Genomic DNA, 23,244 nt, shown 5'->3' on the forward strand with positions numbered 1-23,244 from the left:
GAGCTTGTCGATCAAAAGGTCGGTGGTTCGGCGGTTCGAATCCCTAGCGCCGCTTAATGGAGTGAGCTCCCATTACTCGTTCCAGCTTCTGCCAACCTAGCAGTTCGAAAGCAGGTAAAAAATGCAAGTAGAAAAATAGGAACCACCTTTGGTGGGAAGGGAACAGCGTTCCCTGCGCCTTCGGCATTTAGTCATGCCAGCCAAATGACCATGGGGACATCTTCGGACAGCGTTGGCTCTTCGGCTTTGAAATGGAGATGAGTACTGCCCCCTAAAGTCGGGAGCGACTAGCACATATGTGCGAGGGGAACCTTTACCTTTAGTCTAGTGAAAAGCAGAATCAGGGGTGATATGATAGCAGTGTTCCAATATTGGGGGGGGGGAGCTGCAACAATGAAGAGGGGGCCAACCTATTCCCCAAAGACCCAGAAGACAATACACGAAGCACTGGATGGAAACTAATCAAAGAGAGAAGAATAACATTATGATTGTTTTGGAGAACCTCCAAATCCCACCCCTGGCTGGCCCCTCCCACACCTCCTCTTCCACACCCTCCTGCCCCTCCTCTCCCAGAAGTCGCCATGGGGCCCATTTTGGATGCGAGATAAATGCAGGGCCCATGCGGAGTCAAGAAGTTCCGGAAGGCTGGAAACGGGCCCGTTTCTTGCCTCCAGAGGGTCTCTGGAGCCCAAGGGAGTCAGTTTTCACCCTCCCAGAGGCTCAAGGAAAGCCCCTGAAGCATGGGGAGGGCGAAAACGCCATGGTGCAGGAGGCTGATTAGGCCACACCCACCATGACCACGCCCACCCAGCAACCGGGCAGGGATCCCGTTGCTGAAATTTTTGAAACCCACCCCTGGTTTAGTCTTTTCTCACAGCTAAACCTTGTTACCTCTTTTTAATCTCTCTTCCCAAAGTTTATTCCTGATTTTTCTTTTCGGAACCTGTTCCAGAACCGAGGTATTGTCGTTGGAGGGAGGTCTGCCCAAACAGAGGAAAGTGGAAATTATTGCTAAGAGTGATTCATAAAATGCATTTTTAAAAAATGTATTCCATCTGGATGCCACCCAGCTCCAAATCTCTGTTGATGTAGCCAAAAATTGCATCTGTCCTCTCGTTAGCCGTGTCGCGCTGCTGATTTATATTTATATATTTTTTAATCAACTTCTATTCCCAAGCCTTTTCTATTCTTGATCGCTGCCTTCTCGCAGAAGAACGCTGCCCTGTTAATTTTTAAAATTCATGCCGTTATGTTCAACTTGTTTCTTTATTAGCTTACTAAGCAGGGCCTCCACTGTTTCATCAAAATAATAATAATAAAAAAATATAGGTTGACTTTTACTACGGTGTTGATTCTCTCGGTAGCAATGACAATTCAACTGGTTTGTAGCAATATTATCTTTTTTTAAAAGTTTTTTTGGGGGGGGGTTACATATTTAAAATTCTTTTGTAAACAGTGTGATGTCCGGTTTCCCCCCTTTAACATTTTCACATATACATAATTCATTTTACATTATATTTCCATTTCCCATTTTAGCCGTATTATTTTCTTCCTATATTTTCCAACTTTAATTTTTTTTAATACATAAAGCATGTCTTTTTTAATCCCTTTAGAAATAAACCAAATTTATCATTTCATTTCCATCTATTTTCTATGAGTAACATATATCTTCAAGCTCAGTATTGTATATAATCAACATTTTACTTAATAATTTGCGCAGTTAATATTATTAATATAGTTCAATCACATCTTAATTAGCTACATACCATTACCATGATTAACATATTTCATTTTATTTTACTAATCCCCTTTTCCTAGTTTCTTCTCCCGCCTCTTTTTCTTCTTTTTGTATGTATTATTTCTTTTCTTCTGGATCTTTTTTCTCACTTTTTGATATATATTTTTTTTGGATAACCCCCCCCCCCCAGGATTTTTCGCTTCCCATTATTTCTCTCTTTATTTTTGGCTAATTTCTTTTTGGGACACCATTTTCCTTTTTTCCTCGCTACTCTTTCTATGCCTCTGTAAATCTCAATCGTATTGTCTAACTGGCAATGTTATCTTAAAGCAGTCTGGAATTCAAGATCTCCTCTGTAAAAATGAATCCTCCATCCATATCATTTTGACCTTTTGACCATTAGCAGTGAAGGAGATGATGGTGATTCAATAGATATTGCACTTGGACATTTAAAAGCTTTTGATCAAGCCCCTCCTCAAAGTTGTGAGTTAACTTGGCAAGGGATGAAAGAGCAAATTTAGGACTGGCTTTGCAATTAAAGAACAGGAGGTGAAGAATCTTTTTTCAGCACAGAAATGCAAAATAAAAATAAAAATCGGTGAGATTCTATATTAGGAGGCTGGGTGTTGTTGTTGTTGTTTTTCAACATTAATAAGCCAAAGTGAGAAAAAAACAGACACAAAATGATCAGGTTTTCTCCGGACATCAAACAATTGAGCATGGTTCGAATAGAAAGGATTGGAAGGAGTCCCGTAGTGAACTCATCTAGTTAGCTAAAGGTCAGTTAAATGGAATTAGTGATTCAGTGGAAGTGTGAAGTGATTCACCCACCGATAAACAAACGGATAGATAGACAGAGCCCTGGCTTCAGATACACATCAAATGGGCAGCTGTTGATCATAAAAATGATCTTGGGTTCATGTTGGATGGCAAAATGAAGAACAGAGCCAACGTGTGACTCTCGTAGCACACGCTATGGATCCTGAGAGAAATGATAAAAATTACCACTAATTTTAAAGCAGTCTTAAAAAAAAAAGTCTGATGATTTGAACATTCTATAGGCATTTATAGTTATTGATTTACCTCCTTGCAGCAAACAGCCTGATTTGCACAAGAAAAAAAAAATCTGCCTCTGCCTCCCAGCAATTTGCCTTGTGGAGCAAACAGCAAGTTTCACTTTCAATTTCAGCACGGGCCTCCTGATCATCAGTTGTTTCAGGCTGCAGTGATTGCTACCGCCTATTGCAGCCTCAACAAGCCCCATTTTCACCATTTGATGCAAAGAGATAAATTGCTGGGAGGCAGAGCCCAAAGGGTTGGGGCCAGTGGGTGGATGGGGCTACATTCAGTGTAGAAGATGCACCCAAATTTTTACCCTCTTTTAGGGGGGGGGAAGGTGCGCCTTATACTCCAAAAAATACGGTAATTCTTCTAACTGTCTTGAAATTTCTCCTTAGTTCCAGGTTATTTCTCTCCTTGTTTGGTTTCCATCCCTTGCTTCAACAGCACAGAGAGATTTGATCTGTGAGAGAGGTGTCTCTAAATTTGATAAATAAGTACATAAATACCAACATCTGCCCAGAGTTGCAGTTAAAAATTGACCCCAGGGGGCAAAACTGTAGGTTAAATCTACGCAATGAGCTATTCTATTTTTTTCCCCACTTGCATGTCTTTATTTCACATTTCAGGTCAGAATCTGACAGTTCAATTCTGCAAAATAATGTACATATATAAAAAACATTTCTTCAAAACAAAACAAAAAAAACCAAAACAATAGAATACCGTTATCTATTATTATTATTTGAGTATAAAACCAAATGCTGCCAAAGAATCAATTAAGCATAGTGAAGAATGATGTAGAGGTAAAATATTGTCTCTGTTTTCTCCACTTCTTCTTGCCATTTTCTTGTGTAGAGGGAAGTTCAGATTTATAAAATCTGTTATGCAACAGGTTGTGGTGCCATCAAATCAATGTCTGTTAAGTTTCTGGCTACCCAGACACCTACTGCAAAGAGTCCCAGATTAACTATGAGGTTTCTGTGGAAGTCATTGCGGTCTGTGGCAAAGCGATAAGCTCCTCGGATCCAGCCGCACAGACCTTCAGGGGTAACCGCGCCGGAACTCCCGCCAGCAGGGCCTATTTGACTGCCTGTCTCCATAGCTAAGGCCCAATGAGCTAGATGGGAGCTAGGAGATGCTGAAAACTCTTTGGATTTTTGCAATCCAGAACTGGTATCCCTACTCCAATAATTGACAGCTTAACGGTCCAGTCTTAAATGTTCCTCTTCTAGGTTTCAACTGTCATTTCCCTATTTCTTTCTATTCTTAATGTTTCACAATAGCTTATTATCCATATAATCCTTTCCCAGCTTAAAAGTCTGTAGAGAGTCTCCGCCATCCAGGTCGTGGTTGTCCCAAAGGTGCTTTTTTCAAGAGGCAACTGGACTTTCTTGGTTTTTCTTTTGAAGACCTTTTGCTTCTCACCCAAGAAGCTTCTTCAGCTCTGACTGGATGGTGGGGAATGGAAGGATTTATATTCCTTGCAGGCAGCTTCTTCATAACCACCTTGAAAGTGGCAAGTAGGTTCAATTCTCCATCTTTTTCCATTCCCTTTCCTACTCCTACCACTAGGTGGCAATGAAATGGCACTGACCTGCATACTTTGTGGCCTTCAAACCAGGGGTAGGTTTCTGCCAGCATGACTGCCAGTTCGGGGCACGCACGATTTGCACACACGTGCTTGATATGCGCTCCACGCACTTGCACAGTGGCCTGCAAATAGGTCTGCGCATGCGCAGAACATAAAAAAATATTTTTAAAAGGTGTCACAGTGACCGGGGAACCAGTTCGGGGTGGGGGGGTGGGGAGCATGTCTTCCCTATCGGTTCGGCAACCCATTCACCATTTCCACTAAACCGGTTCCACCAAACCGGTGCGAACCTGTAGAACTCACCTCTGCTTCAAACCCGCATCCTTGTGCTGAAAGTTGGGGGGGGGGAATGCAGATTAGTTGAGACCCTAATAGCTGCCTCCTGCCCACCCTGCTTTTCATCAGTGTCTAATTTGACCAGGGTTAGATTTGTACCCATTTCAGATGATACACAGGTACCTGTTTTTAGGCACTGCAATTTCCCTGCTCCCCAATTCAAACAGAGAAAATTTAAAGAATGTTAGCTAGCATGCATTGGACGGTAAAGGTATGCTTAGAGTTTAGAAGATATGAAGATATCCGTAGCAAATGAAGATGATTCATAATATGAAAAACGTGTGGTCAAAAATTCCAAAGCATACAGGAAGTTATTAAAGGGATCAGAATGTTGGGGAAGAAGTTGTTTTAAAGAAAAAAGAAGGGAAGAAAATCCTTCCTCCCAGGAACTATTTAAGAAATGTCCAAAGAACCTAAAACACATTGGAAAGTTGATTTGATATGCAGGCTACTTTCAAATGCTCATTTTGGTCTTTTCCCTTCCTTTGTTGAAAAGCCGAAAGAAACTTGAACCCAAAAAGGAAGTCTGTAAAACAACAATAAAGCCCTAGTTGAGATAAGTTTTATATAGTTTACTCGTTCTGTTCGGAGAGTTGGTTGCGTTGTGGTGGGATCGTGAATATTCCCATTGAACGGGAAGATGAATTGGAAGTATACATTATTCTCTGCTAATTGAAAGAAAATACAATAGCATTGGGCCTTTTCAGATCAAGCATTTATTTTAAAAAGCTTCTTCATTTTGTTAAGCTGTCTAGAACAATAATAAAGCAGTCTTTAAAAAATAAGTCGAATAATTTGAACATTCTATATGCATTTATAGTTATTGACTTACCTCCTTGCATCAAACAGCAAACAGCCTGATTAGCACAAGAAAAAAAAAATCTGCCTCTGCCTCCCAGCAATTTTCCTCATGGAGCAAACAGCAAGTTTCACTTTTAGTGAAACTTGAACCCAAAAAGGAAGTCTGTAAAACAACAATAAAGCCCTAGTTGAGATAAGTTTTATATAGTTTACTCGTTCTTTTCGGGGACTTGGTTGCGTTGTGGTGGGACTGTGAATATTCCCATTGAATGGGAAGCTGAACAGGCTACAATAGTGGAGATAGCATTGTTATTATGCGAATAATGGCAATCAAAAGAAGTGAACATTTAGGAATCCTTGCAGATTTCAGCAAGCTTTCTTTTAACTTGATTTTGATCCCAGCTGAGACGTATCTCTGTAATTGGCTGAGCAACAGTCCAGAAATGGTTTGCTGTTGTCTTCTTCTGAAATGTTCTTTCAACTACCCTAACAAACCTAAGCCCTAGAATTGTTTGGAGTTCACCCATCCGAATATGAACCCAACCTAAACGTCCTTAGCTTTTCAGCCAAGACCAGCAGGTCAGTGCTTTGCAGAATTAGAAGGATGCAAATCAAAGATCCAATTCGAATTTGCATTTATATTTGAATGATTAATTCAAACTGAATTTGTGATGCGATCCACTAAGAGCATGTGTGCAAAACTCCATCAAGCCTTCAAAGAGAATGTGATTATTCAACTTGTGGGTTGAGATTGAAAGAGGAGCTTTGATTGTATCAAAATTCAATCTTCAGGTTGAAATTTCACATTGTCTGAAAAAAATGGCTTATACCATTCAGTAAGATCAAGTTTGATCTATTTCTTCTTTGTTTACACTAACACACTCTGAACGTGCAAAATTTGGTCCAGGTTTTTTATCTAGCTTTGCTTAGGAATACCTGGAGTGGGAGATTTCTCTTTGCGAAAAATGTGAAATTTCACACAATGTGGCATTTCCCACAATCAAGACAAGATCATGTGCTGGCATTGCAGAGTGGGTGGCTCTCAAGTCTTAGTAAAGCTAAAGGTTCCCCTCGCACATATGTGCTAGTCATTCCCAACTCTAGAGGGCGCTGCTCATTTCCGTTTCAAAACTGAAGAGCCAGGGCTGTCCAAAGGTGTCTCTGTGGTCCTGTGATTGGCATGACTAAATGCCGAAAGCGCATGGAACTCTGTTAACTTCCCACCAAAGGTGGTTCCTATTTTTCTACTTGCATTTTTATGTGCTTTCAAACTGCTAGGTTGACAGAAGCTGGGACAAGTCACAGGAGCTCACTCCGTTACGCGGCGCTAGGGATTCGAACTGCCGAATTGCCGACCATTCTGATTGATAAGCTCAGCATCTTAGACTTAGGCAATCAAGTCTTAAACCTTCCTGTCTGAGTTTTAAGTTTTTAAAGATTAAGTAAAAATGAAATGGGAAGCTGACTTACTAGAAAGCAAAATGTCAGGAGTGGTCTTCAGCAGAGGGAGGAGCAGGGTTGGGTTAGATGACCTATAAGGTCCCTTCCAACTCTGTGAATCTGTTAAATGTCTGCAAGAAAACGAACAAGCTCCGAGAGCATCAAGAACCCTTTACACTGTTCCTTTATTTTATTTTATTTGCAACCTTTCCATTGCATTTCAGAAGGTAGCTTTATCCGGCGCGCCATGCAGACCTCTGTCGAGGGGTCCTTGGGCTGGACCCACAACACTTGAGCTCTTGTGCTTTTTCAGGGTGAAGTGGAGGATTTAGGTTCAGCCAATCGAATGTTTCTCCCCCTCGTCTGTGCGGGCCGTTTTCCTAGCAACTTGAAAACACCCTCGTGCATTTGTGCAGATGATGGATTATCCGCCATTATTTGCCGAGAAGATTATAAAGAGGAGAGGAAATGTCACGGGCACAGATAAATAGGCATGTCAATATTTGGGGCCAAGGCTGGAAGAAAAGGAGGGAAGTGATTCCCAATGACCTTAGATCAAATGAAAGTTGTCTTCCCCTTCTTTTCTTTTCTTTTTCTTTTTGCAAGTTACCAATGCAGCTGTTGAGGGTCTGAATTCTGGAGGGGGCAACGTGGTTGCTAAGACATCCCACGTTGGTGGATTTGGCGTTCGTTTTTTAATTCAATAAGGTTATCTGCACTTAAAGCCCCCTTTTAAGCTCTCACCAGTGAAGGAATTCCTGGGTCAGCGACAAGGCTCAAATAGTCAACTGTTTGCAAATACTGAAGTGCAGCCAGGACGGAATATTTCAATAGCAATGCATTTTCCCTCTTGAACCCATGGCATTGAATTTATCCTACGAGGCACTGCCTCTTAAGCGAGGCATTTCGTTCTCCATTGTTTCTTCTCCTTAAAGCAGCTCAGAACATATTTTTTTGGCTAAGACGGGAAACATCGAGCAATATATCTTTGCCCTCCAACGGTGATCCTTAACTTGCAATTCGGCCCTAAAATCCAACCACATCAAATTCAGTTTTCTGAATCATATCCTAAAATGGAATGATAGCGGGACCACTTTCGTGTCTCAGGCTGCTCTTTCAAGATGCTTCTGTTATGACCTTTGAAAGCATATTTTAGAACAGTGGTGGTGAACCTTTTCAGCATCGAGTGCCAAAAATGGAGCGCAAGCATGCTCACGCTCATCTGAGTCGCAACCCGAAAGAGGAGATGCCCAGGGGGGAATGAACACAGAGTTGGTTGCAGTTAGCCAGTTCTGACAGGTTCGGGAGAAGCAGTAGCGGAAATTTTGAATAGTTCGGAGAACCGGCAAATAGGCTGGCCGTGCCCACGCTGCCTCCCAGCTGATCTTCTTTGGTTGCCCTGAACAGGAGAACGGAGCTGGAAAGCAGGTTAGTGGGGAGGGGAGGGAATGGGGATTTTGCAGTGTCCTTCCCATGCCACGCCCACAAAGCCACACCACTCCCATAAAGCCACGCCCACAGAACCGGTAGTAGAAAATTTTGAATCCCACCACTGATGCACACACTGGAAAATGAACTTCTGGATTTCCGGCGCACACATGCGCGCCGGCCAGCTAGTCTTCCAGTTGCTGGTGCACATGCACATGTGATAATCAGCTGGCTGGCGTGCATGCTCATGCTGGAAAACAGAAGGCCAGCTTTTCCACTTTCCTCACTGCTGCACATATACAGGCCATCTGATCTTTGTCTGCACATGTGTGCCAGAAACCCGGAAGAGGAACAGGCGAAACCGTGTGTGCCAGGTAACATGGTTCCACATGCCACTTCAGGCACATGTGCCATAGGTTTGCCATCATGGTTTTAGAATATGAGCCATAATTCTAACCACACTCCTGGTTCTAAAGATTGGGCCAACCAAATCTGCCTTACTTAATGGTATTCCACTTTTTTTTGAAGTTGAATTTGGCTCAGGATTCCCCATCAACCAATTTTCCACCAAGGCCGTGATAATCTAACGTTGCATCTACTTTTTCTCTCCTTCCAGATGAATGGGAACCTAGGGGAGCTCTCTTTCTTATGAGTATGAAAATATAGAGCCAGCACTGTCCGAAGATGTCTCTGTGGTCATGTGGCTGGCATGACTCAATGCCGAAGGTGCACGGAACGCTGTTCCCTTCCCACCAAAGGTGGTTCCTATTTTTCTACTTGCATTTTTTACATGCTTTCGAGCTGCTAGGTTGGCAGAAGCTGGGACAAGTAACGGGAGCTCACTCCGTTATGCGGCGCTAGGGATTTGAACCGCCAAATTGCCAACCTTTCGATCGACAAGCTCAGCATCTTAGCCACTGAGCCACTATGTCCCTTAGATCCCCATATCAGGTATCAAACAGAGTTAGTTAGTTAGTTAGTTAGTTAGTTAGTTAGCTAGTTAGTTTACTTTATTGTCATTGCACCTCATACAATGAAATTAAATGCCGTCTTCAGTGTACATTATAACTATAAAAATAAAAACACAAATACACATCCTCCACATGCTATATAATTGAAATTGTAAAGCCGCTATTGCATTAATATTGCACTATACCATAGAATTCAATATGGTTACTGCTCTGGGATAGAAGCTCTTTTTCAGCCTGTCTGTCCTTGTTTTTATTACCCTGTACCGTCTGCCAGATGGTAATAGTTCAAAAAAAAGGGGGTGCCCAGGATGAGATGGATCTTTAAGAACGTTTTGAACTTTCTTAAGACAGTGAGAGCTATAGAGCTCTTCCAAAGAGGGGAGAGGGGCAACCCGTGATTCTCTGGGCAATGGGACTGCCAAATTCCCTTTAGCACAGAAAGCACCACAAATTACCTTGATTTTTTTCCTTTTCTTAATAGACTTATCTCAAGCCCGGCCATTCTTTAAGGTCATTAAACTGGCAAGGTAAGCCCATATCATTTCAACCGAAGCAAACAATAGCTTCGCTGTTATCTGTGCCAGGAATGGATGAGTTAGAACATCCTGGTGAAAGCTTGCTTTCAAACGGGTTGCTAGGCAGAGATGGACCAGGAGTCACGGCCCCAATTTGGGGACAAACCTGTAGAAGGCTAAAGACCAGCAATCTGCTTGGAGGAAGGAGACCCCCGGGCACAATTCCAGCGTTGCTGAGCAAGCCCATCTCGAAAAGTGGCGTTAAGTTAGGTCTGTTTGTTCCTCTGGTCTGTTGGTTAATGCCTTCCCTTCTGGCATCCCGTGAAGTCGATACCTGCTCTATTAAGAATTTTAATTTGTTTATATCAGAACTGAAGTACAGCTTGTGGTAGGCTGCTGGGGGTTCGCACAGCTTCAGGCGATCCTCTAGCTAAGATTCAGTGGTGGGTTGAAGGCGACACGCCCCGGTACGAGTGTACTAGAGCCTGCCCGGAGCACTGGATATCATTCCGGTACGGTGCTGCGGAGGGCCCATCCACCCGCCTGAGCTCCTTACCTGTCTTTTAAGGCTTCCGCGCTTCCGCGCACACGCGTGGTGCATACAGAGCCTCCACTCCGCTGACAGCTGGAATGTCGCGGAGGCTTGCAGAGGCGGTAAGATGCATGCGTGCATAGCGCACGTCCATGTGGACACCGCCGGGCCAGTTGGAACGGGATCCAGAACCCACCACTGCTAAGATTCTGCCTGGTTCGGCGAACGCTCAAATGCCCACCCCTGATGACTATGGAGTCCCTGGTGCTCTCTGAGGTTGATTGTTTTCTTGTAGATGTTTTATTGTCAAGCTAGCATCATCAGTGCTAGAAAGGAATGGAGAGGAGGGAGGAGGAGGAGGAGGAGGAGGAGGAGGAGGAGGAGGAGGAGATGACTATGGGGTCCCTGGTGCTCTCTGAGCTTGCTTGCTTTCTTGTAGATGTTTCATTGCCAAACTAGCATCATCAATGCTAGAAAGGAATGTGGTTTGTGAAGAGGAGGAGGAGGAGGAGGAGATGATTATGGAGTCCCTGATGCTCTCTGAACTTGATTATTTTCTTGTAGATGTTTTATTGTCAAACTAGCATCATCAGTGCTAGAAAGGAATGGAGAGGAGGAGGAGGAGGAGGAGGAGGAGGAGGAGGAGGAGGAGGAGGAGGAGGAGGAGGAGGAGGAGGAGGAGGAGGAGGAGATGACTATGGGGTCCCTGGTGCTCTCTGAACTTGATTATTTTCTTGTAGATGTTTTATTGTCAAACTAGCATCGTCAGTGCTAGAAAGGAATGGAGAGGAGGAGGAGGAGGAGGAGGAGGAGGAGGAGGAGGAGGAGGAGGAGGAGGAGGAGGAGGAGGAGGACTATAGGGTCCCTAGTGTTCTCTGAGCTCGGTTGCTTTTCTAGTAGATGTTTCATTGCCAAACTCGGTCATTTCATCAGTGCCTCTACCTTTGCATGCAAGAGAAGTCAAAGCCCTTCCCTCTGGCTTTAAAGTAGAATCCATCCACCCATTTTTGGCAACTGGTTCCTTTCATCAACATCTCCTGGCATGAGATTTGATTCTTTTCTTCCCTCAACAAAAACAAAAAATAAAATCGAATCATCTGTGACCTGCTTCTTCGCACATGAGTCAAGCATGGCTCCTGGGTTAATCACCCAGTTACACTATTTAACATTTTCCCCTGTTCAGGAAATGATTCAGGCCAGAGGGCTGGTTTCTTTTCTTTTTCTTTTTAAAATTTCATCTCCCTCTCCGTTCTCCACTCTTTTGCCCAGGAAGAAGACGAGGAAACGGTTGGGGTTTTCCCCTCCCCCAGTCTGCCCGTGGATTTCATTTTACAATCCCGTCTAGGGACGCCTGAGTCATCGCTTGCCCTTCACTTTGGAGCAACGTGACCGCATTTCACAGTGTGTAGTAAGTGTTGGGAGAGACAAATGTCTATGCCCAATTGGGGGACCAAGAAGGGAAACTGGGAGCGTCGCTACTCAACTCGGTTGGGTGTGGGCCAATGCTGTCATTTCCTCAGTAGGAAGAGGGAAAAGAGAAAGGATTACTAAGGAGAGGTCATTGGGATGGAGCTGGAAGGGACCTTGGAGGTCTTCTAGCCCAACCCCCTGCTCAAGCAGGAGACCGTGTATCATTTCAGACAAGTGGCTGTCCAGTGTCTTTTTCTTCTTCTTTTTTGGGGAAAAGTTTTTATTTTTATTTTTTGTTCTCTATATACAATTATAGGTATACATTCACACAGTTATTCTTCTTCTTTACATTTGTCGTTCTTATACGTTTGTCATTCCGTTTACAGGGTTATAACATAACATTTGGGTTGTTTTGTTTATCATCCCTCGCCTGTTTTGATACCATCTTCTTCTCCCTTTCTATTCTCCCTCCCTCTTTTCTGCTTTCTTCCTTCCTCTCTCCTTTCCCTTCCTTCTTCCCTTACCTCTCCCCTACTCCTCTATTCCTGTTCCCCTTCTCTCCTTCTCTCATTCTCCTTTCCATCTGCCTCTCCTCTCCTCTATCTTCCTTCCCTCCTCTTCCTCTCATTTCCTCTCCTCCTCTCTTCCTTTCTTTTTCTATTGTTGTAGGTGTCTCTTCCAGCTCTTACGTTTTATTTTCTTGGGGTGGTATTTCCGCAAACCCCCAAAATAGTTAAATATCATTTCTTGTTCCCTTTCCTTCTGAACTCTATCCTGCTTATGGGTCCCCCCCTCCCTTGTATCTTATTTTTGAATATATACTTATACATTATTATTATTTTCCAGTGTCTTCTTAAAAACCTCCAGTGATTGAGCCCCCACAAGTTCTGTTCCTCTGATTTATTGCTCTCATGGTCAGGAAAGTTCTCCTTAATTCAAGCTTGCTTCCCTCCTTGATTAGTTTACATCCATTGTTTCTTGTCTTGCCTTCTGGGGCTTTGAGACATGACCTCCTCTTCTTTGAGGCAGCCCTTCAAATACTGGAAGACTGCTATCATGTCACCGCAGGTCCTCAGATCTTCTCCCATCATAGTTTTCTGAAGTACTGATGCCCCAGCTTGTGGCTTTACCTTGGGTGGGAGAAGCTTGAATTGTGTGGAGTTCACACTGAAAAAGAAAATGGTTGGGATTTGCGATGGGACCTATGTTTTGGGTCTGCCCCACCCACTCAAAAGCACTCGAATGGGGCTGCCCAAACTTGGCAACTTTAAGACTTGTGGACTTCAACTCCCAGAATTCCTCAGCCAGCCATGGAGCACTGGCTTTTTGTTACATGTTTAAATAATGCAGCACCCAATTTTCTCAACTTCGGCTTCTTTCCAACTGAACATAAAAGCCAGTTGGGTTAAGGCACAAGACTCCCATAGGAACCAGGAGACTGTGAGTTCTAGTCCTGCCTTAGCCATGAAAGCCAGCTGGGTGACTTTGGGTCAATCACCAGGAGACTGTGAGTTCCAGTTCCTCCTTAGGCATGAAAGCCAGCTTGATGAGTTTGGCCAATCACCAGGAGACAGTGAGTTCTAGTTCTTCCTTAGGGACAAAAGCCAGCTGGGTGACTTTCAGCCAAGCACCAGGAGATGGGGAATTCTAGTCCCTCTTAAGGCCTGAAAGCCAGCTGGATGACTTTGGACCAAGCACCAGGAGACTGTGAGTTCCAGTTCCTCCTTAGGCATGAAAGCCAGCTTGATGAGTTTGGCCAATCACCAGGAGACAGTGAATTCTAGTTCTTCCTTACCGACAAAAGCCAGCTGGGTGACTTTGGGCCAATCACCAGGAGATGGGGAATTCTAGTCCCTCTTTAGGCATGAAAGCCAGCCAGCTGGGTGACTTTGGGCCAATCTCTCTCAGCCGATCTCGCCTCACAGAGTTGTTGTTGTGGAGAAAATAGGAGGAAGAAAATGTATTAGGTATGTTCACCGCCTTGTGTTATTTATAAAAATAAGAATAAAAGTGGGATAAAAAGGTAAAGGTTCCCCTTGCACATATGTGCTCGTTGTTCCTGACTCTAGGGGGCGGTGCTCATCTCCATTTCAAAGAGCCAGCGCTGTCCAAAGTCGTCTCTGTGGTCATGTGACCGGCATGACTAAACGCCGAAGGAGCACGAGACGCTATTACCCTCCCACCAAAGGTGGTTCCTATTTTTCTACTTGCATTTCTTACGTGCTAGGTTGGTGGAAGCTGAGACAAGTCACGGGAGCTCACTCCATTACGCGGCACTAGGGATTTGAACCGCCAAACTGCCGACCTTTCTGATCAACAAGCTCAGCGTCTTAGCCACTGAGCCACCGCGTCCCTCTGAGGATAAAAATTCATAAAGTCAAATGCATGAATACCCGAACAGAAACTGCCTTAGGCACCATAGAGAAGAGTGGCACCTTTCAATCACGTCTGTGAGCTGCAAGCATCTTGATAGGGTTTGTGTTGTAGCCGCTTTGCTTTGACAGATCTTGCGAGAAAGCCCCACACCCACTTCATTCACGCTAACTAACTGTTTCACGCAGTCAGGTCTCGTGCTATGAATGAACAGGAGCATGTTTTGGCTTGCCGATCAGCTCCCAAATATGTTGTTTGCTCATTGGGGGAAGGGAGAATAGGTCTTTCTCCTCCACCCCAAAACGAGAAGCAACATTGACAATGACAGATATTGATTGAAACCATATTCTTTGAAAGTGAAAGCTGGCAGAAGTGAGGGGGGGTTGGAGAAGGAGGAGAAACTGCATGCTTGTTCCTTTAAAGTCCCAGCAAAGTTTTTCTCCGGGCTTTGGATGCGTCTCTTTCTCTCTCTGAGTCACGCCTTTTGGCAAATGTGGCAGGAAGTGAAACCACAGCCGGTTCTGGAACAAATTTTGAGGCAGCTGAATTGAGGTCTCGGTAGGTTTTCAGCACACCCATTCTCTTAAGGTGTCGTTTACGTTTTAGAGAAAAAGTGATTTGGAGAGGCTGGACTTTGGGGGATAAAATGCGCAGGGCACCCCAAAAGTGTTTTGTTTTCCAAAAAGCAACGGGACTCTCTTATTGTTGTTGTTGTTTTCTTTGAAATGTTTTCGATTCTCCCACAAGAAGCTTCTTCAGTTCTGCAGTAAGACTACCGTGTTTCCCCAAAAATAAGACAGGGTCTTATTTTTTTTGACACCCCTCCCCCCCTGAAATAAGCACTTGGCCTTATTTTCAGGGAGGTCTTATTATTTTTTTTAAGTGCAGGATGTCAGTCTCTGCTTTGCTTACTTGCTTGCTATCGGCTGCCATAGAAACAGGGAGGGTGGGGGCTTATGGTATTTGGGAAGGGAATTGTATGGTACTGGAGAAGTTACATAGAAGGGAGTTTTGTTCTCACCATCTTCTGCGCATGCCTGGTGGCCTGTCTTTGGACTTGGTCAAGGCCAACCATCTCGCATACCAACTTGATGAGGCTTTTTGAAGGTGCACCCCACATGACACCTTAGGGAGTTGCAGATTGGACATTGGGCTGGGGTAATTGGGGGGAGGGTGCTGGGTAATCGTTTGATATATTCTTGATTGCGCCTTTTTGGCTCAGATCTTGCTTTCCTTTTGCTGCTATCTTTTCATAACCAGTAAAAGTATCTTTAATTCCACAAACAATGGAGTTGGGAGTTTTCTTTCTTGGTTGTTGACGCCTGACATTAAGCAAGATCTGAGTCAAAAAGGCGCGAACAAGAATATATCAAACTATTACCCAGCACCGTCCCCATCCCCCCAATTGCCCCAGCCCATGCTTGGTTATGCTGACACAGGAGGCAGCGAGCATGGTCACCTCATGGCTGCTGCTGCGTTGCAATATTTTCGCGGAGGGCTTATTTTCGGGGAAACAGGGTAGTTCAGGTAGTTCTCAACTTACAGCAGTTGATTTAGTGACCCTTTTAAGCAGAGGTGATATGCTGCTGGTTCGTAGCGGTATGGGTGAACTGGTAGTGGTGGCGGTGTGAGCTTCACCCACCCACCCTGACATCGTCATTGACCTTCTTTGTGCACTACAACTACCGAACTGGTAGTGAAGAGAATAGAATACTATTACTGGTTCAAAGTTACAACAGCACTGAAAAAGAGGATCAATGAGCATTTTTCACACAATCATTGCAGCCTCTCTGAGCTCATGTGATCAAAATTCAGGTGCATGGCAACAGACTCATATTTATGATGGTTGCGGTGTCCCGGGGTCATGTAATCACAGCTTTTGCTGTTTCAGGCAAGTCAAAGTCAATGTCAAAAAGTCAAAGTCAATGTCAAAAAGTCAAAGTCAATGTCAAAAAGTCAAAGTCAAAGTCAAAGTCAATGTCAAAAAGTCAAAGTCAATGGGGAAGCCAAATTCCCTTAACAATTCAATTACTAATTTAACAACAGGGGTGATTCATTTAACAACTATGGCAAGAAATATTGTAAAATGGGGCAAAGCTCCTTTAACAATTGTCTCACTTAGCAGCAGAAATTTTGGACTCCGCTGTGGTCGTAAGACGAGGGTTCCCTGTATATGCCGGAAAGGTGGGAAGATTCCACTTTTACCTGCAATGGAGGAATGGATGGTGTGGATGATGGAAGTTGCTGAGATGGCCAAATTGACAGTTTATTTCAGAGACAGGGCTTTGTCTAACGTTGATTGGAAACCTCTTATCTCACTCCGGCGAGAAGGTAGATGTTTGATAAATGAATATTAACATTTTCTGGAAAACAGAAAAAGAACGAAGCAATATGGTTTGGAGGGTTAGAATAAAAATAAGAATTATAGGAAATAATAGACGGTATTGTAACCATAGAGTAAGGGATCAACATATTTTAACTTATAACTGCTGTGAAATATAATTGGAAGTAACTTCTTTATATATATATATTTTCATTTGATTTCTCTATTTCTTTCTTTCCTTCCTTTCCTCCCTTCCTCCCTTCCTTCTTTCCTTTCTCTCCTTCCTTCCTTTCTCTCTCTCCTTCCTTCCTTTCTTTATCTCCTTCCTTCCATTCTTTCTCTCCTTCCTTCTTTTCTCTCCTTCCTTCCTTTCTTTCTCTCCTTCCTTCCTTCCATTCTTTCTCCCTTCCTTCCATTCTTTCTCTCCTTCCTTCCTTTCCTCCTTCCTTTCTCTCTTAACTTCCTTCCTTCCTCCCTTTCTTTCTCTCCTTCCTTCCTTTCTTTCTCTCCTTCCTTCCTTCCTTTCTCTCCTTCCTTCCTTTCTCTCCTTCCTTCTATTCTTTCTCTCCTTCCTTCCCTTCTCTTCCTTTCTTTCTTTCTCTCCTTCCTTCCTTCCTTCCTTCCTTCCTTCCTCTATCTTCCTCTCTCTCTTCTCTTTTTTTCAGTCCAAATATTGGTTCTTCTCAGTTTTTATTCTCTCTTCAAAATTTTAATCAACTTTATATTTCAAAAATTATTCAAGTCCAAGGGATAGGACATCCAATAACCCACTGTACCGTAGCTCGTGATTCACTCATGAACCATATAACAAGGTCCACCATCAATTCAGTGAGTTGCTTCTCCCCTCCCCCCCCCCAAGAATTCAGAGCCAGGAAGAAAGAGAAAACCACAGACCATCATCACATATATATGACTATTCTGTTTTTTCATATGATTTGATTTTTAAAAAATTCAGCCCTGGTTTTCTCCGCATCCATCTGCTTCCTGCCAAGCTTCCTTTGTAGTTGCTTCCCCAGAACCACAAAGTTGCCTTCAACTTGGGCACAGTTGTTTCCAATTGCTTGGAAAGTGAAAGTCATTCTTAAGAATGTCAAAACCGCCTGGGAGATCACACCAAAAGGTCACTGCGGTCAAATTGATGACTTTAGGAAGCCTATGAAAAGAGCTGGAAAGGAAGGGGTTGTTTTTGTATGTTCCAACCTGCTTACAATCCTCAACTCTCTCAACAGGCCATCCTTCAGTTGGGTTGGACAGCTCCCATCATCCTCAGCCAGTTGCTATGCAATTAGAATTAGAAATGTCTCTCAATGATTTTCTCATACATATATGAGCCCAAACGTCCATCTGTCTGTCTGTCTGTCTGTCTGTCTGTCCTTCCTTCCTTCCTTCCTTCCTTCCTTCCTTCCTTCCTTCCTTCCTTCCTTCCTTCCTTCCTTCTATGGCCTAATACTACTTCCACCAATGTGGGATATGGTGGTTCAGTGGTTAAGACACTTGTCGATCTTGTCGATCAGAAAGGTCAGTGGTTCGGCGGTTCAAATTCCTAGCGCTGCGTAACGGAGTGAGCTCCCGTTACTTGTCCAAGCTTCTGCCAACCTAGCAGTTCAAAAGCATGTAAAAATGCAAGTAGAAAAATAGGAACCGCCTTTGGTGGGAAGGTAACAGAGTTCTGTGCACCTTCGGCATTGAGTCATGCCAGCCACATGACTACAGAGACGTCTTCGGACAGTGCTGGCTCTTCGGCTTTGAAACTGAGATGAGCACTGCCCCCTAGAATTGAGAACAACTAGCACATATGTGTGTGGGGAACTTTTTCCTTTACCTATGTGGGATTCCAAAGAAGAATTATCTTAACATTGGTTGTCTCAAACAACATATTTCATCCCTAATGTATTTCAGTGATTCCACAAATGTATTTCTCCCCCCATTCCACAACTTTCTCAGTAGGCCATCCTTCAGTTGTGTTGAAGAACTCCCATCATCCTCATCCAGTTGCTATCGAAGACAGTTAGCAGGATATAGTTGGGAAAAGCTACAGACAAACAATTGTTGACCTTTCCTGAGCTTCATGTTCCTGGACAAGGTCATCTCTGTGACATGAATGAATCCCTTTGAACGTTGGTTGACTCTCTTGCCTGAAATCATTTCATTGTGAATACATGCCTTGTGTTTCTCTCTTTTCTTTTCCACAGCTAAGAGTCAAACCGCAGACTTTGGCACAAGCAGTAAGTACCATTTCTTTTTTCATCAGGGGTTACCAATGGAGATAGGCTGATTCTACCTGACCTATTTGATAACAAAGCAAGCCATTCCTCTCAACTTACCATCTTAGTGACTGGGGAGAATTTGGGATGTCAGGTGCAAAAAGGTTTTGGCAAGGGATCTTAAAAACTAGAGGAAGAGGCACTAAGCTAAGAGAACTAGGCATATTTAGCCTAATGAACAGTACAGGACAGACTAACAGGACAGAATAACAGAGTTGGAAGGGATCCTGGAGGTCTTCTAGTCCAACCTCCTGCTCAGGCAGGAAACCCTATATGTTCTGACCTAGGCTTCCTGATAAAGCATAAATCATACGCTTAGTCCCAAAACCCGTCTTTTATTTAAACGGCTGTGAATAATGGTCATTCATAGCCCGTAATGATTCACAAACAGTCTGTGAAGAGTCCGACAGAAGTCTGCCACAGTCTTTCAGGGTAATGTTGATAAGCACCCACCTTCATCTCCCTTGAAATGCTGCCAGAGACCTAATTGCCAATTGGTTTTGCAAGGCCAAACGGAGCAGAGAATCAAATGGAGCTTCTCAGAGTTTGAACTGATCAGAACGAACTAGTGGCTTCCTGCAAAGGCTCATGTCCGTTTGCTCCTCTTTTATGTCTTATGGAAGGGGGTAGTCATCTCCAAGCCTTACTCCCAAGTTGCCCATTTTGTCTTAACTGTTCTTGCCTTCTGGCAGCTCTGCGCATGCGCACATTGGGAACAGGCTCCCGCTGTTCTTCTGCCTCGCTGATGTCAGAATCTGGAGGCTCCGGAGACAGCACATCGCTACCAGATGGCCTTGGTCCCCTCTCTGCCTCTGATGCAGAACCCTTGTCCGAGCCTTCCCCAGACTCCAGGACTGGCCCATGTTCTTCCCCAACCTCCTCCTTCTCCGACTCTGCTGCCAGCTCCGCAGGCCACTGGCGGACAACAACACTTCAGACAAATTGTTGTCCGGTCTTTTCTTCAAAACTTCTACTGTTGGAGCATTCACAAGTTCTGGAGGCAAATCATTCCACTAGTTAATTGTTCTCACTGTCAGGAAATTCCTCCTTACTTCTAGATTGGGTCTCTCCTTGATTAGTTTTCATCCATTACTTCTTCTCCTGCCTTCAGGTTCTTTTGGAGAATAGCCCCCGAAGATGCTTTGGAGAATAGCACCTGAAGAGAAAGCTCAGGGGAGACAGGGACAGCATCTTCCATTACTTGAAGGGCTGTCACATTGAAGACAGCATCAAATTAATTTTCCATAGCACCAGGGGTCAGGACAAGAAGCAATGAGTAGAAGCTGGTCAAAAGGTGACTCAACCTGGAAATTAACCTTGTTAAGACCACACTTGGAATACTGCATCCAGTTTTGGTTATCACAATGTAAAAAAGATGGCCAAGAAGTAAAAAAAAGATGTGGAGACTCTAGAAAGAGTGCAGAGAAGAGCAACAAAGAGGATTAGGGGACTGGAGACTAAAACATATGAAGAACGGTTGCAGGAACTGGGGATGTCTAGCTTAATGAAAAGAAGGACTAGGGGAGACATGATAGCAGTGTTCCAATATCTCAGGGGTTGCCACAAAGAAGAGGGAGTCAAGCTATTCTCCAAAGCACCTGAGGGCAGAACAAGAAGCAATGGGGGGAAACTAATCAAGGAGAGAAGCAACTTAAAACTAAGAAGGAATTTCCTGACAGTGAGAACAATTAATCAGTGGAACAACTTGCCTCCAGAAGGTGTGAATGCCCCAACACTGGGGTTGTTTTTTTTAAAGTGATTGTATAACCCTTTGTCTGAAGTGGTGTAATGTTTCCTGCCTAAGCAGGGGCTTGGACTAGAAGACCTCCAAGGTCCCTTCCAACTCTGTTATTCTAAGTTGAAACTTTGCTTGCCCCACTCCATGGTGGGAAGCAAGAGAGGTTCCGCGGAATCCTCCTAACTTGACTTCTGGGCTGGCGGTGTGATCTAAACCTCCTGATGAAAAGAAGTCATAATCCAATGAGCGCGAATGTCATCGTACACCTTTGGGAAGCCCAGGCTTTTCTGGAGGAAGACGGGGCCGCTTATTTCTCGAATGGATTCTTTGCTGTGTGCACATACCCTGCGACCCTCATCTAATGCCACCTTCCTCCATGACTGCAAGGATAAATTAAGAATTCCTCACACACAATATTGCTCCGAAGGAGAAGGGGTGGGGTGGGGGGGGGAAGAAAAGCTGAAAGGAAGAAAAGGAACTTGGTGTGTGACTGAACACTGAAAGAAAATGTAAATTTCAATCCCAGACTTACTTATTAAAAGACAGAAAGAAAAGAATGAAACTCAAAAACCCTACTGTTTATTCTTGTCTTAACCCTGGCATGGTTATCTCTGGAGGCGATTCGGACAAAGAGAGGAGAGATTTGTCTCCAATGTCCATCGTTCGAGGTGGGGAGGTGGGTTTCAACCTCTTTGATTTATTTATTTTTTTACAGTAAAAGCACCCCTCCTCATCTCAAAGGACAACGTGATGCCGTACAAAAGAAAAGGAAAAACCAGTTGCTTTTTTTTTTTTTTTTGGTCTTTTATTAACAGCAGCGCATTATGCCTCCAGCTGCTCTGGGTTGGGGCAAAAAAAAAATGGTTTTGCATTTGGGGAAAATGCTGGGGGGTAGAGATGGGATGAGAGAGCAGTGGGCTTGTGACCCCAGCTGGATAATGCAGATTCCCGTTAGAAGGTGACAGACGGAAAACCAGAAGTTTAAGGATGCTTTTAAAAAAAAAATTACATTCATGAGATGTGAACATGATTCTCTTATGAAGATTATCATATAATTTGGAATAGATAGATAGATAATTTAGATAGATAGATAGATAGATAGATAGATGATAGATAGATAGATAGATAGATAGATAGATAGATAGATAGATAGGATAGACAGAGAGAAATGATAGATCGAGAGCTGATACCTAGCAAGATAATGACAAAGAAGGTAGATTGAGAAGAGAGATAGGTAGGTAGGTAGAAAGAAAAACACACAGGCATTACATAAATATAAGTATCTATTCCAGTGTTTTACATTCAAGAGATGCAAAACATGATCCTTTATGAAGATTGTCATATAATTTGGAATATCTCTCTGTCTGTCTGTCTGTCTGTCTGTCTGTCTGTCTGTCTGTCTGTCTGCCTGCCTGCCTGCCTGCCTGCCTGCCTGCCTGCCTGCCTGCCTGCCTGCCTGCCTACCTACCTACCTACCTACCTACCTACCTACCTACCTACCTACCTACCTCTATCGAGATACTGACAGAGACAGAGAGGCAGACACACACATGGGCATATTACATACAGATATACCTATTCCAATTGTGCATTCAAGAGATGTAAAACATAACATTGCCATATAATTTGGACTCTCCGTCTCCCCGCCCCTCTCTCTCCCTCTCCATCCAGCCACACACATAAACACGCATGTACATATTGCATACATACATATATCTCTATTCCAAATTAAAGCAACCCATTTCAACATTTGATTCCTTTTCCCCTCCTGTTCCCCCACCCCGGGAAGAAAAAAAAACCACACACAGCCTACTTCTTCTCTTAGCATCCCTCTCTCTCTCTCTCTCTCTCTCTCTCTCTCTCTCTCTCTCTCTCTCTCTCTCTCTCTCTCTCAACTTGCTAAGTTTGAAAGATGATACAGATAACAATTTGCTTTGCCCGTCGACGCATTAAAAGCCAGGATTACTGCAAAGCATTGGTTTTCCTGTGCCGCAGCAGAGCGTGCTCAGAATGCCAGATGGAGTCCTCTCTGTCCGTGAGCCAGGCGAAGGCAGGGTGCTGGCATTCGGAGTTTCTGCAAGTCTCCTTAGCAACTTCTCTGACATCTTTTTAAAAATGTTGGCAAGGGCAGAGGGGATTGTGTCCGTGTGTGTGTGTGTGTATGTGTCCATGTGTGTGTGTGTGTGTGTGTGTGTGTGTGTGTAGGTCTGTGGGTCTGTGTGGGCACGCACATCCCTAAGGCCATCCCCCAAATTATTCTCACGCAATAAAACATGCCTTTCCATTTTTTTGTTTAAAAAAAAATAGTTTTGTTTTCCACCGAATCCTTGTGTCCTGGTGTGCAATGAGTGGGTTTAATTAGTTGGGGGGGGAACGGAGGTGTTTCTCCCCACACCCCTTTGGAAATGGGGTGGGGTGGGGGTGAGGACTCAGGACTTTTTCCCCCCTGCAGAGAAAGCCCCAGACGACTGGGTTTTCCCCAGTTTCTTCCCAATTTGGCACAGAGATTCCCCACCTATTTTTTCCCTCCCGTTTTTTTTTCACTTCCCCTCCTTGAGGTGCTGAAACATCATGCGAAAGCTGATGCTAAACAATTTGGAAGGCGTTGGGTGGCAGGCAGGGTTTTTCTCCTTCTTTTAATTATTATTTTGAGACCAGAAACAGTAAAACAAAAGAAAAAGAGCTTTGGCTGCCCGAAGTCTCTTTTTTTCCCCTTTCTTTCTTT

The 23,244-nt window shown here is 43.8% G+C and overlaps 1 protein-coding gene across 3 annotated transcripts in view; it reads left to right on the forward strand.

Moving 5' to 3' along the window:
• The window catches only part of LOC309395925 (uncharacterized protein), a 138,892-nt gene that overhangs the window by 39,889 nt on the left and 75,759 nt on the right, over positions 1 to 23,244 (forward strand). For 2 of the 3 annotated variants that reach the window (XM_081960610.1, XM_081960609.1), the window contains exon 3: positions 18,710 to 18,742. In XM_081960610.1, coding sequence (XP_081816736.1) covers positions 18,710 to 18,742 — 33 coding nt within the window. Of the gene's footprint in view, positions 1 to 11,705; positions 11,820 to 18,709; positions 18,743 to 23,244 lie in introns of those variants that run through there. The other variant, XR_014176000.1, reaches the window with a different exon arrangement.

Source organism: Natrix helvetica (genome assembly GCF_964273705.1).
Source record: "Natrix helvetica genome assembly, chromosome: 8".
NCBI classification, from domain to species: Eukaryota; Metazoa; Chordata; class Lepidosauria; order Squamata; family Natricidae; genus Natrix; species Natrix helvetica.